This window comes from Taeniopygia guttata, chromosome 19 (assembly GCF_048771995.1).
Source record: "Taeniopygia guttata chromosome 19, bTaeGut7.mat, whole genome shotgun sequence".
Lineage (NCBI taxonomy): Eukaryota > Metazoa > Chordata > Aves > Passeriformes > Estrildidae > Taeniopygia > Taeniopygia guttata.
Window position 1 is genome coordinate 2,410,869 of NC_133044.1, and position 13,708 is coordinate 2,424,576.

Here is a 13,708-nt window from a genome sequence, read left to right on the forward strand (position 1 = left end):
TGGATACACTTGATATTACTGAAAAATTAAGCTTTAGACTCTAAAAAAGTGCTGCTGTTACCTTTTAATTCCCCATGTCCTATTCTTCCCAAGCGGCCTATGACAACTCTCCATGGTAAAGAGCTCATCTGCACAAGTCCCAAGCACCATTCCCAGAGTTTCTGGAGACCAAGTCTGCGGGCAGAACCCTTTTTCCTGCGAGCTCTAGAAGTAAGAAAGAAGGGAAAACAAAGTTAAAACCCACCTGCAACAAGTTTTTAATGCCATGCTTAGAACATTTTTGTATTAACCTGAACATTCACCAGAGCCAAGAGTGTTAATATTGCAGTCCATCAGCTGAAGGTTCAGGGCGTTGGGGTTTTTAAAATTAATCACATTCTAAAACTGACATCAACAGCCAATAATGTTAGTGAGATGGGGAAGTATAAACCCACACAGAGTAACACTAAAGAATCACATGAAACTAAACTATGCTCTTCTAGAAATTTAACTCAAAACAATATGCACATTATAGGGAAAAATATTCATCTGCTGTAGCCACTTTTTCAACACAAGTCTACAAAAGTCAGTTATTCTTACAGCACAAACCCAATGTAATTCTTCAGGGAAATGAAAGAAAATGTACTTGCTAAAAATGAATTAAAGTTTGGTTCTTACCTGTTTGGTACATCAATATTAATTATGCAAGTTTCTAACTGCTCTCCATAGAGGTCTGTACAGGACGCAAGCAGCCACCTCTGATCATGAGACAAACAGTAGCCCACAAAAAGCACATTATACTTCTGGCCAGCTTCTCCAAAGGTTTCTCCCAGCTCTGTTTGCTTGTCCTTTACTGGAGCCAGTATAAAAGGAGGGGTGTACAGTCGAATACACTCAGGTCTCTAGAAAGATGACACAACAGACAATGAAGTTAGGGGAAAAAATCATTCCCAACATAAAAGATGGTTGGTTGATAAGCAGGGACCTTCCTCTGATCTGGATAATTCCACAATCTCATTAACAATACTCACATCAGGGCTCCTAAGAGCAGTTTCCATGGCTAACCCTGGGCCAAAGCCAGTTAAGGTTTTTACGTTGGTGGAAGTTGGGAGAGGTCTCCGACACTGAGTGAAAGCTGAAAATGCCAAAGATTTTAAATGCTGAGTGTAAATCTGCCGGTCCTCGTGTTTCACAGGCTGGAGCAGGTACTGACATGGGACAATCTAGAACAGAGGAGAGGAGAAAAAAAAAAAAATTGTTTTATCAATAGATTAAATGCCTTCTGACACAGTATTTGGTACATTGCTTTTTGAATTTTAACTTTGCAGTCAAATTTCTTTCAATGTTTCCAAAGCAATTTGTTTAGAAGAGAATCTTAATGATTCCTCCAAAAAGCAGCCCTCTTAACTGGTCCTGCAGCTTTCCCATACTTCACTCATCGCTGGAGTGGGCACTGCATTTCCTCTGAGATAAAACTGATGAGTTTGGAATGTACAACAGGATTCAGCTTTGGTTAATAGCACCCAAACTGCTCTAAAAGCTATAACCTAATGATTTACCACAGCTGGAGAACTGTAACTAAAGTTTGTGAAGGAAATGAAACTTTCACCTTGAGGGTGTTACTGCCCCCTAAACACAGCCAAAGCCAAGGATACCCTGTTTGCTTCTGTTGGCTCACCTGCACAGAAATTATGTTCTTGATGTGGGGAGGAAGAACCTGAACCATCTCCAGAAAGCAGCGCAGAAGTCCAAGTGTCCACAAACTGGATGAGCTACTGTTCTCATCCTTTTTTTCATATGTGAAAGGATCAATTATGTAAACTACAATTGCAGGTGGATAGGTGATAGCATGTGAATCTCCATCTGTGGGGACTCCAACTTTATCACGATCCATAGTGCTGGAAATGAAATTTTGAAACCAATTACAAACAGCTGAGTTTTGGAAAGATTTAGTTTTACTTCAAAACTAGATCAAGTTGTCGATTTTTAATTGGAAACATCTTTGAGTCAACTGTGGTGTAAGAAACAGTCTTTTAATGTCAATATCAGTAACTCTGAATCCCTTTTCCTTCCCTTAGCCTTTTTTATTACAGCAGCTCAACCATTGCTTAACTGGGAACAAGAATATCTACACTAAGAGCTGTCTTCACCACTCTAACTTTGATTACAGAAAATAGAACTCTAAGATGGTGCCAATTATCTATCTCCCCCTCCTTCCCCAGCCCTTTAAAATACTGAAGTGAGTAGTTTGGTGAATTTCCTCTCTTTAGAGAGAGAAGAAAAAAAAAAGGAAGTTTATTTTTGTACCAGAGCAGACACTGAGATGTAATTAGAACTGCAGCTACAACTGGAACCAAAAGGTTCAGCTCCACCACAACTGAAATCTCATTCTCCCTTAAAAGCAGCTTGGTGAAAATAAACACAGGATTTTTATTGAAGGGATGAAAGTGTATTCATAAGTTCAAGTTAGTTGAGCTGATTTTTCAGCTGAAGGTGTGATTGCAGTTCCCTACCTTTCAGAAACCTCTGGATGGGGCTGTGCAGGTGCTGCAGCCGTGTCTCCAGACATCCCTGCTGTTTGCAGTGTTGGCTGCTGCTGCTGCCCCCCAGTTTGCCCATTTGGGACTGGTGCAGCCTGGGTGGGCAGGGAGGCAGGAGTGGTATTGTTGATATTGCTGAAAGGTGGGAATGAGGAAGGCTTGCTCGTTGGAATGCCACTGCCCAGGCTGGCAGAGGAGGAGGAGGGGGCAGTGGTGGTCAGGGTGGAGTTGGCTGTAGTGGCTGCAGAGGACATGGCACTGCTCGAGGTCACTGCGATGGTGCTGCTGGCGGGAGCTGCGGGAGCCGATGACGGAGTGTTGGGATTGGCAGCAGGGGCTGTCACTGGGGGCAGAGCAGAGGCTGCCTGGCTGGAGGGAGGGACCAGGTTTGTTTGGGAAAGTAGAGAATTGTCCAAAGGCTGAGAAGCAAGATAAGGACCTAAAACCAGAGAAAAAAAAGCATAAATTTTATAATGCAGCTGTTTTGATGCTTATGTCACCTATGGAAGTCTCCAGTTGTAACAAAACAGAGCAAACCTCGAGCATACATTTTACCTTACAAATTAAAATACCTTTACTAAATTTTCAAATTCTAATATTTTGATAAAAGCCTTTCGGAAATTTCAAGAAATCTAATTTTAATATAACTTTTTTCCCAGGTGTGTTGAATTGCTGGAAATCACTGCTATAGAACCCAAGTCACCAATACAAGAAGACAACTGAAGTCCCTGTCAGGCACCATTCCCTAAAGGCACTGCTGGATGGTAAGAGGCCATTTTAGCACATATTCACGTACAGTTTAAAACCAGAAAACTGCCCCAATCAAAGACAATAAGCCATGATTCCTCTTTCTCTTTTGCAAAAGAACAAGTGGCAATTGAATGAAGTAAGGAATATTAAAAAAAGGTCATACCCAGCTCATATCTGCAAACTTGAGCGTAGAGTTTGAGTTTGGAGAACGCATCGTTGTTGGCATTGGCTGTCTGTGAGAACCACTCTGTGACCAACTTCTCTGAGAGCTTCTTGGAGGCTGTAGGACCAACCCTCATGATCCCATCAGGCAGTAACTTACAGATAGGTCTGTGCTGACCAAGCCTGCACGACTGCAAAGAAGGTAAAAAAATCCTTAAAAGCTATTAAATATCACACAAACTATATACCATAGAAAGGCAGAGATCTCTCTGTTTGTTTACAATATTCCAAAGTAACATTTTAACTCTAGAATTCCACCAGTAGGAAATATTGAATAGTGATTTTATGGGTGACTGTCAGCATTTCCCTAAATGCAAGAAAACCAGGTTGATAATAATTGACTCTAATCATCATTCAATCCAAGCATGTAATTAATTAATTAAATGGAGGTAACACTATTAACGCGGCAATGCAGAGCTTTGCCATCGGGTGGCGTTTATCGGATGGGAACGAAATGGGGAGCAGCACGAACAGCCCTTATCTTCCAAGTGCCCATTCCTAAAATCCCTCGGAGCAGCTTTCCCAGATAGCATTCTGAGCAGGCGTCGCTATCAGCTCCGACAAGCCTGATAAGTCCTTATGAGCACGTATTAGAAACAGCCTTTCCCAAATCCATTTCACTGCAAACTGCCACAAATCCTGTACCTCGTATATTGCAGTCAGATCCCTAAAGAAGCTTTTGGCTCCGTTGAGCAGAGCCTCGTTCTCCGGGCACACCACAACGTAAGCAACATCTCGCTGAGATCCGTAAGGTTCCAGCATCAGCCTCTCCCAGTAGGGCAATGCAAATGGAGACAGCACCAGGAAATCATAATCGTATCCCAACAAAAATGTTGGGATTGGCAGTGGTTCTGGGGACTCATCAGTTCCTGGAAAAGCAAGACATGTTTTTAAGCAGAAAGCTTAAAATTAACTTCAAGGAAACATGAATATTACAGCCTCTGGTGTTCCCAGCATCTCACAGGAAGGAGCACTGGCTATCAATGAAATAGTTCTCATTTTACAGATCCAAAGTACAGGATCCAACCCTCTGCAAAAAACCCATCAGCTGATCGTTTTTATTTGAAATATCTCAGGGCCTCAGGAAGAAGTTTCACAGTGTTTTGTATTTCTATCAGTACACAGGCAACCAGGAACAGTTCTGCACTGTCCAGAAAGCCTTTTCCCACAGAGCCAAAGCAATTGGGGACCAAAGACAAGGGAAAAAGATATAAATATTCTAAGCAGATGGGTAAAGGGCCAGAGAAGGAAACAAACTTAAGAACATGTAAATGTGTAATTGCCATGTTCTAAATATAGCTACAAAAAATCTGCTGGTGAAAGGTCACTCTTGTAACACAGTGGTAAATCAATCTCATATGCTAATGAAGTCATTAAATCGTGAGTGCACAAAATTCACCTTCTATCTGTAAATGCATCACGTGTTGGCCACTTCAAACATTTATCAGAGACAAGAAACTGAGTAACCCTAGAGCTTGAACACAGTTCTGAGCAATAAACACACTGTCTCAAGCATTTCAAAATCAGTATTTTTAACTTCCTGTCTTTAGAGTAATTAAAATGGGGTGAAGGGAAAAAATTTGAGTATAAAAACCTGAGCAGTTACTCTGTTTTTAACACTAAACCCATATTTGCAATTTCAGCCCCTCACTGGTGAAGTGTCAGGTATATACAAACAGTGCAACTGAAGTTGTAAATTTTAAATGCACATCTTTAATTCATTGCCCGTTTTAAGGAATATAAATATTTTCTCTTTTCTGAAGAAAAGAATTCTCCTCTATCTAAGAAGCTCTCGTTAAGTTTAAAGAAAGGTCAAGTGCTGTTCAGCATTCCAACAGGCTGAGCAGCACCAGCCACCGAGTTTATGTGGATGGAGCAGAGGAAGGAGATTCCATGGAGCGGGATTCCACGGAGCCCTTACCGTAGGAGCCTCTCCCAGCCATTTTGTGGAACTGCTGCCACGTGAGGGGTCCCTGCACGCCCCAGGACCGGACCGTTCGCTTCTTCTGGATGGCGTCCTGCAGCACGGGCTGCAGCGAGAGCAGCATGCGCAGGATGTCCTGGGAACACTGCATGCTCACATCCACCACTGCAGGGACACAAACAGGGTCAGGCAGCTGCACCACAGTCACCAGCCCAAACCACCTCCACTGTAAGCACTCTCTTCTAAAAAACACCTGCAGGCCACCTGCGATATATGAAGTTGAGCACAAGCAGATTTACAGATCTCCCTCTTCCCCTGACAAAATACACAGATGGATTTTTTTTCTTAATTTTGTTTTTTTCCTCTAGAATTTTTCCCATTGAAAGACTCCCGTCTTATGTGTTAAACTAAAGGAAAATACCCTAAAATAAAAACAAAACAAACAAAACCAACCCAAAAACCCTCAAACAAGTTGTAGAAGCCTGAAACGCCTGGATTGCCCCTCCCAAAAAAGGCAGATTTGCAGGCTGCCACCCAGTGCTCATTTCAGAGAAGTCAAAGGAAGCCTCAAGCAGACTCAGCCCATTTCATCCAGAGCCACCACTGGGCCATTTCAGGTACAAGGCTTTAGAATGAAAAGCTGACAAAAAATTTGGCATGGCTACTATTTCCAAGTCTTCTGTTTTAAAGGGCTTTTTTCATCTTTTTGTCCCACACATCAGTGACAGTACACAGAGTCTTCTCTTGTCTGCCTGAAAACATAAATTTATTTATAGTCTGGGTTTTCCAAGTTAATTCCCCAGCGAGGCACAGGAACCTAGCTGTGTTCTCCCAGGATCCCTCCTCATCTTCACTTACAACTATGAACTGCAGCTACCTGTAATTCGTAACTTTATCTTTCACCCTAACCCTGTTAAGAGTTGCCACTTGAAAATTCTATTAGAGAACAGTAAGCAAATACACACAATGAAGGGTATTCCAGGAGACACTGCATCATTAGTCAGGCCCTCGAAGGAAAAATCCAAGGATTTCTGGCAGACCCAGCATACAGTGAAGGCTACAATAATGCTTTTTTTTGCCACATGTGCCATTAACCTACTGCCCCTCTCTTCTCCTTAAAGAAGGGGGGAAGCCAACTGAATCAGAGCTGTTGTTTAATTCTGTCACAGTGGCCTTGACAATGCAGTCACCACTCGAACCCTTCCTACAGGCATCAATCATTCCAGAGCCTCTGTAGAGCCACTCACCAAAAGCTCTTTAAAGGATAAACCTGCTGAAGTGTTGTGGACACTGACAGTGGTTTCGTGTTACACTTCAGATATATATTGAGAATTTACAACTGAGAGCAGCCAAGGCCTTACTCTGCTTGGTGATCAGCACAGGGCTGATGGAAGGGCTGGTTATTCTGAGCACCATCAACCAGGAGTCTGTACAAGCACAGAGGTGGCAAAAAACAGCATTCAAAATCCACAAAGGAAAACCACAAAAATAGACCCTTCAAAAACAAAAACCCAAACAGGTGGACAAGTAGAAAATAAGCAGTTTTCAATATTTACCATTTCTTTTTGACCAGTGGTGCAAGCAAGTAGTTTTCACAAGTGCTTCGTCAACTTTCCCTCCTGACATATTGTCCATGAACTGCCGTCCATGTTCCAAGGCTAAGTAGCAGTCATTGCAACAATCCCTTTCTTCTACACGTACCAGGCTGCTGACGGCACCAACTTTGGCTATGGAGTCTTGGTCTGCTGCTCCAAAGGGTGAGAACAGGTTGGTGCATTGATCCTGCAGCAACAGTATCAAGTCATCAGGCAGTTTCTCGGGTTCTTTCAGCCCTCCACTGCCGTGCTCAATGGAAGTAGCTCTGAGAGCCTCAAAGCGTTTTTCCGCTTCTTTGCCGCACTCTGTGTTTCGCCCCAGAATATCCAACTCATCTTCAAGAAACAGCCCGGAACTGTTGCCAAATTTTCTATTCATAACAGCACTGAAACCACAGGTACACCTATACTGGGCCTCTTGTGTTGGATCAGGAATGTAAACTCCAACATCAGCACCTTTGATGTTCATATTGCAAACACAAATGCAGCAGCTGTCGAAGTTGCAGTCTTTGAAGAGATTCATGACAGACTCGGAGAGGATGAGATTCACATACAGGCTGTGTGCCTCGGGGATGGAAGGCACCGTGGCGGGCTCCACCGAGTTCAGCGGCCGACATGTGGAGGGGGTGGAAGCTGGGGAGTACAAATCCGAGTTCTCGTATTTCACTGAGCCCTGGGCGCTCGCAGGCCCGCCGGCTCCACGGGGCGTGCGGGGAGTCCTTGGTGTTCTGGGAGTTGGGAAGCGAGGGGTGGAAGGAGAAGGGAGGATTCCAGCCCCGCCGTTGCTGGGAGGGGCACTGCTCGGGGGCATCCCAAACGGAGTGTGGGTCTGGGGGGTGTAGGCAGGGCCGTACTCCTGGTCCATGGTGCTCCCATCACTGACGGCAGCCACAAGAGAAGGAAAGGCTTTAAGTACACAATATATACTGGGTTTGAAGTTTAAGACTCAGATTTCTAAACAAGGACCTTCCTAATTAATATTTGCTTTTTTTAAGCTAGTCTTTCATAATCCACAGTAAGATTTTCATTCCCTAAGGAACTTCAAGAGCGTTTGTTCTAAATGACTTTGCAGGACTCCCACTGACAGCACCATTAAAGAATCTCTCCCTGCCTCCTTTCGTCTTTTCCTTTGCACAAAGCTCCCAGGAAACAAGTGTGGTCAGAATAAATTATAAATTCTGTGGTTGTATGGAGTCTAAAGGACACCTTTTTCATTCATGTTTTATTTACATGTTGTGTTGACACACACTAAGAAAATAGACCAGGTCTATTGACAGCAGATTCAGCTGAATCCATGAGGAAAGTACCACCTGGAAAGGTTTAACATTTTCTTTACTAAACACCTGAGTATCTCCAAAAACTTTAAGGCCAACGAGACCTGGAAATATATTGCTAATGAGTAATAGAAGCAACATCAGTATTTAACCCAAGATTTAATATTCATATAATCTTATCAAGAAATACATAATACCTCCTTGCTGCCTAATCCATTTTTACCAGCTATTAATGCAGAAGAGAAAAAGAAAGAAATCTTTTCCTCAAGAAGAGCTGGCAGCAAGACCATCCCTACCAAATGCAGGGTACAGAAATGTCCCCTGCAGTTCTGCTGTGCCCAGGCCCAGTCATACAGCACAGGAAACATTTTCCTACTCCCAGCACAGCTGAGTTTACTGCTACTTAAGAAAATAATTTAAGAAACAGCAGCACCACCTACTAAGCCCTTCCAGCACCGACTACACCACCACAAAAACAAAGTCCCAAGTTTACATTTATCTTGATTGTTACCATCTTCATTACTTATTAAACCTGGACTTGCACCATTAAGCTTCCCCAAGAAACCTTTAAAGGAGACAACAAATAAAATGTATGTACAGTTAAGAAGCTCTTTGAGAAGAGTCTCCTGCAGTAGGTTTAGCCAGAAGGATGTTTTTAAAGGCTCTTGTCAGTTGTATAAACACAGAGTATATACAAATATTCCCATTACCGATTGACAAAATAAATATCTAGGGGTGGCAAAGTGAGCACATCACAAAGCTGAAGCCCCCAGGGTCATACCCATCTTTGATGAAAGGCATGGCAGGGCCTGGAGGAAGCAGATCCAGCTTTCCCACAGTCCAGCTCTGGCGGTAAATGCATTCCTCGGGCAGTTTGATGGGAGGAAGACACTGGCTGGGAAGAGTCTTCAGTGGTGCAAACATGGAACATCCCACTAAAGCTTGACAGTTCTCAGGTTTATAAACGTAAGAATAATCCTGGAAGTCAGACATGGGAAAGCATTAATGTGTAAATTAGATCACTGCAGCAATTAAATGCTCCTCCAAAAAACAGGACTGAATTCAAGCAGCAGTTCCTTAACCCAAAATCCTAAGACTGCTGCAAAAGAAAGCTCAGATGTGTACACACAATATTCACAATACACCAAAACAAACCTCAGTGAACTGCAATGACTGAAAGGCATTTCTGCAGCTCACTAATGGCCATTCAGGTATTACTCTCTCTTAAGTGGTAAAACACCACATACTACAAAGTGTATTGCCTCTCCCAAAATAATGCAAGACAAGTTTCAAATTGTACTTTAATCTCCCCCCATTCCTATTGAGATTTAAGTAATGAACTGATCAATAATCACCACAAGCATTGACCAGGGCTGTCAGCACCACCTACCTTGATTTCAGCAGGTTTGGGGCTGCAGAAACCCTCGTCTACTTCGATTCTGAACTGAGCTCCCACAGTAGAGCTATTCCCTTCCAGCACTGTTCCTCCAAGTGTAGTGTCCATGCTGCCATACTCCTTATTGTTCATGTTCATTGGAGAAAACCCCATAATATGTTGTTCCAGTGAAGGGGGAGTTGGATACATTTTATGGAGATCTGCAGTGCCTAATTTCAGATCAGAAGCAGACTTTAGAACATGAAAACTTCCTGAAGTGTTTTCCGAATCTAAAAATTTTCCACAGGCAAATGAAGGGTACATTTCCAAATTGCCACAACATATTAGAGTCAAATGTTTAGAGCTAACATTCTCTTTAGGCAAAAAGAAAACACAAATAAATCTTACTTATGCATGATAGTGGGTCTAGATTTCCTGTTTTTGCCTCTTTGCAGTTGGATTTGTCATCAGTGCCGTTCACTGTTCGTTTAGATCCAGGCTGAAAAAGAAGTATTGTCATAAAATCACTTCAGACATAAACACATGTTCATGTTTCCTGCTAACAGAAAATCTCACCTGCACATACAAAGCTGAGACATTGTATAATATTTAGAAAAATTAAAATAGCTCAGAAGCCTAAGGTTGGGCTTACACTTGTTCTTAATTCCTGGAACCCAGAGAAATTCTCCCAACAGGTCAGAATGTTATTGAAGGGAAAAAACAGTTACAAAATAACCCTCATCATTTACAGCAGACAGTAAAAGAAGCTAAATTAGGGCTGCCCACAGTCTACCAGAACAAACCACAATGCTCCCAGAGCCACACTAACATCACTGGTGTTACCACAGGAACAGAAAAGACAAACACAAATCTTGCAACAAGAAATAAAGGAAAGAAAAGCTGTCAAAAGTAAAAGAATAAGAGATATTTTACCATCTTTAAACAGTTCAGATGTCTACCGAATGTAAGTGTTCATGTTTAAGAGCAAACACACTTCCTTTACATTCTGATGACCTTTGAAGGCTGTTAAGATCCTTCAGCCCTTACTCAGCTCCAGCTCCCATTAAAGTTGATGGGCATTTTGTCTGGGTAAGGGGATTTAGGATTAAACATGGAGCAACGTACAGTTCAGAAAAGAGAACTGATTACAAACAGTATTGAAATAGAAACTAGAAAGATAATGGATTCAGAGCCATCAGACTGCAAGAGAAACTGTTCCAAGATAATAGCTGCTGCAGAGAAGCAGCTTATTTGGCAGAATGTCCAGTGTTTAAATGCCTTTTCTCTTTCAGAAATTGCTGTTTTGTTTCAATATTACCTTGATGAAGCAGTTAACCAGAGCCCAGACCACAGGAAAAGAACACACTAGGACCTACTGAATCTGTACAACTCAAACTAAAGGTATGCTCAGGCAGCACACACTGTGGGCATTGTAAGGAAGTAAGATCAAAAGGCTGTTTGCATCAAAAATCTGCCTGCATGAGTCAACCAGAACAGTCCGTTTGCCACTGAGGGGCCACAGCTCTTGTTCGTGTGAATGTTTTGCAACCTCTCCTCCAAACGCCAGAAAAAAAAAATCAAACCCCAAACCACAAAAAGACAAGAATTGTTCCTTGCTGTTTTTTCGGCTGGCACCTGCCAGGACTTTTTGCACGTCACTTACTGTGAGTTCATCTTCATCAGAATTGAAGAGATTGTCCAGGTCGGTGTAGGACACCACCAGGTCTGTCTCGTGGAACAGGCTGGTCGAGGCAGTGCGGGCGTGGGCAGCCAAGCGCTGGGCATCTGTGGAGAGAGACCAACATCACAACTCTGGCACTGCATCTGCATGAAAAGCTTCATTACAGAGCTCTTTCCACAGCTGGGGGAAAGGAAACCAAGGAGGTGAGATGGCCTTGGTTCATGTCATCCATCTTACACGGAGGTGAGGGCCCTTCCATTTTAGATTTTATAGCCAATTAGCCAGGTTTAGATTTTTTGGGAGGTGCAACAAAGAAATGTTCCAAGCAGACTGCAGGAAATACAAACCATAAACCACAAAACTTAGCAGCTTATTAGAATTTATTGACTATTCAAGACACCATTAATACAACACAATTGAGACAGAGAGGAAAAGAAAGCCTCTGTACCTTGCTTGACAGAAGGACTAAACAGAGACATTGCATCCTCTCCTTCATGGGACAGAACTGTAACGCTGGATGTCCCATCCTCAGCCTATTAAAAGAGGAGAGAAAAGTTTGCTTGAATTAATGGGTGGGGTGGGAGGTATTTGATGTCCCTGTGAGGATTCTGTCCCTGGAGAAGGATCAGGTTCTCATTACCCTGTGAGCTCAGCAGGGACAGGCTGGGGGCTGCTGCTGGCTCAGGGGGAGCAGAGCTTGGGCTGCCAGCACAGGGTTTGTCTTGGGGATAAATTTACAAAGCAAGCTGTGGATTCATGCTACAACACCTTAAGGAAAAACCCTTGCTATCAGATGCTACACATTAACTGTACCTGCTCCTAAATGGAATGAATCCACACATAATTCTAATACACAAATTTATTTTACAGACAAACACCCAGTGCAGTTATATTTTCTCCTTTTCTGTAGGTACCCTTTTGCTTTAAGTACAAGTCTCACATAGCTGCACTAAAGCACAAAAAAAGAATAAAAATTGCAATTCACTGGCCAGGGAACAAGTCAGGGCTCACCTCACCTACCCCCAGACCTTTCCACTCATGAACAAAGCACTGGCCCTGTTCTTCCTCACTCCCCAGGCACCTGCCAGCACCTATTTCCACAGGGAGGCCACTGAGCCAGACTGATCCAGCAGCTTTTTCCTCATAAACTCTGATGCAATGGCACCACCAGTTTGCCAAGAAAATATTTAGGTGCCTTTTGAGACATGCTGCTTAATTTCATTGATCATTTCTGCTAGAATATAATTTGTTTTTAAATTTGCTTCTAAATACATGAAGAAGGATTTAAATTCTATCCCGTGCCTAAGGCAATTTGTTTTAATCGCATCACTGATTTGTAGCCTCACTCTTTTACTCACCTTGTGTTTCTTCCCCACTTCCCTCTCAATGTTCTGCCTGTCCTTTTTACTGTCAGGAAATAGGAATTCCACATCTCCATCCACAAAGGCATAAGGATCAATTTCAGGTTCCTGGTCAGCTTCCGTTGCTACAGCTGTTAAATATTGGTTTTTACTCTGATACTGTTGCACCAGTTCATCTGAAACCTTCAAAGGTTTCCTACATTGCACCATTAATCTGAACAGAGAAAAATAAAATCACAAAATCATTTATTTAGCACTTATTACATGGAATTATTTCTGTTATCACACAGCCTTAACAAGAACAACCTCATTTTTCCACTTCCTTCCTTCACACCCCAGCTTCAGAAAACTTCTGGGGACAAAGATTAAATCATTACTCATTTAATATCACCTCCTTCCACACATCAGATCCAGCCATGTGATTCCTTCTGCCCCTCTCTCCTCAAGCACTGTCAATTCACATAAAGATTAGTAATTTATCCCAGGTCATGGCTGTCATTTGTTATAAGGCACAAATGGATTCAACTCTCCACATCCACTAAAAGAAACTCACCAGGCTAAAGAATTACTCACTGCATTCCCAAAAAAAGCCCAAGCAATAATCACAAGTAAAGCACACAAATGCCACTGTGTTCAGGAGCCATTTATATCACTCAGATCAATACAAATGAAGCTTGCAGCACACCAGTAACTAATTTACTAATGACAAAAATCTAACCACATTTGCCTTTATCAGCATTTTTCTTTTGTTAACATTCTGAGCCAAAACTGGAGCTGGTAAGTACACAGAAATTAATGTTTTCTCTCAGGAGCATTGGTTTCACAAATGTGGCATTGCACCAGGAAAAAAAAGACATTGGCAAGGAAAAAACTATTCTGATTATGAGCTGTAGATGTGCCCCTGAATCACCTTTATTTTCTGTACCCCAACATACAAAAGGCACCAGGTGAGGAAGGTGCTCCCTCAAACAAGATGAGAAGCTCCTCACATTCCTCTCAACTATAGA

The 13,708-nt window shown here is 42.5% G+C and overlaps 1 protein-coding gene across 1 annotated transcript in view; it reads right to left on the bottom strand.

Moving 5' to 3' along the window:
- MED13 (mediator complex subunit 13) overlaps window positions 1–13,708 on the bottom strand; it is a 53,206-nt gene that overhangs the window by 7,265 nt on the left and 32,233 nt on the right. The window contains exons 10-24 of the mRNA XM_002199200.7: window positions 12,699–12,915; window positions 11,789–11,873; window positions 11,323–11,444; window positions 10,068–10,158; window positions 9,675–9,889; window positions 9,066–9,262; window positions 6,972–7,888; window positions 5,413–5,580; window positions 4,137–4,360; window positions 3,433–3,622; window positions 2,493–2,958; window positions 1,658–1,877; window positions 1,011–1,202; window positions 658–881; window positions 62–204 (exon numbers count right to left, since the gene is read on the bottom strand). Of these exons, the coding sequence (XP_002199236.4) occupies window positions 62–204; window positions 658–881; window positions 1,011–1,202; window positions 1,658–1,877; window positions 2,493–2,958; window positions 3,433–3,622; window positions 4,137–4,360; window positions 5,413–5,580; window positions 6,972–7,888; window positions 9,066–9,262; window positions 9,675–9,889; window positions 10,068–10,158; window positions 11,323–11,444; window positions 11,789–11,873; window positions 12,699–12,915 (3,671 nt within the window). The remainder of the gene's footprint in view (window positions 1–61; window positions 205–657; window positions 882–1,010; window positions 1,203–1,657; window positions 1,878–2,492; window positions 2,959–3,432; window positions 3,623–4,136; window positions 4,361–5,412; window positions 5,581–6,971; window positions 7,889–9,065; window positions 9,263–9,674; window positions 9,890–10,067; window positions 10,159–11,322; window positions 11,445–11,788; window positions 11,874–12,698; window positions 12,916–13,708) is intronic.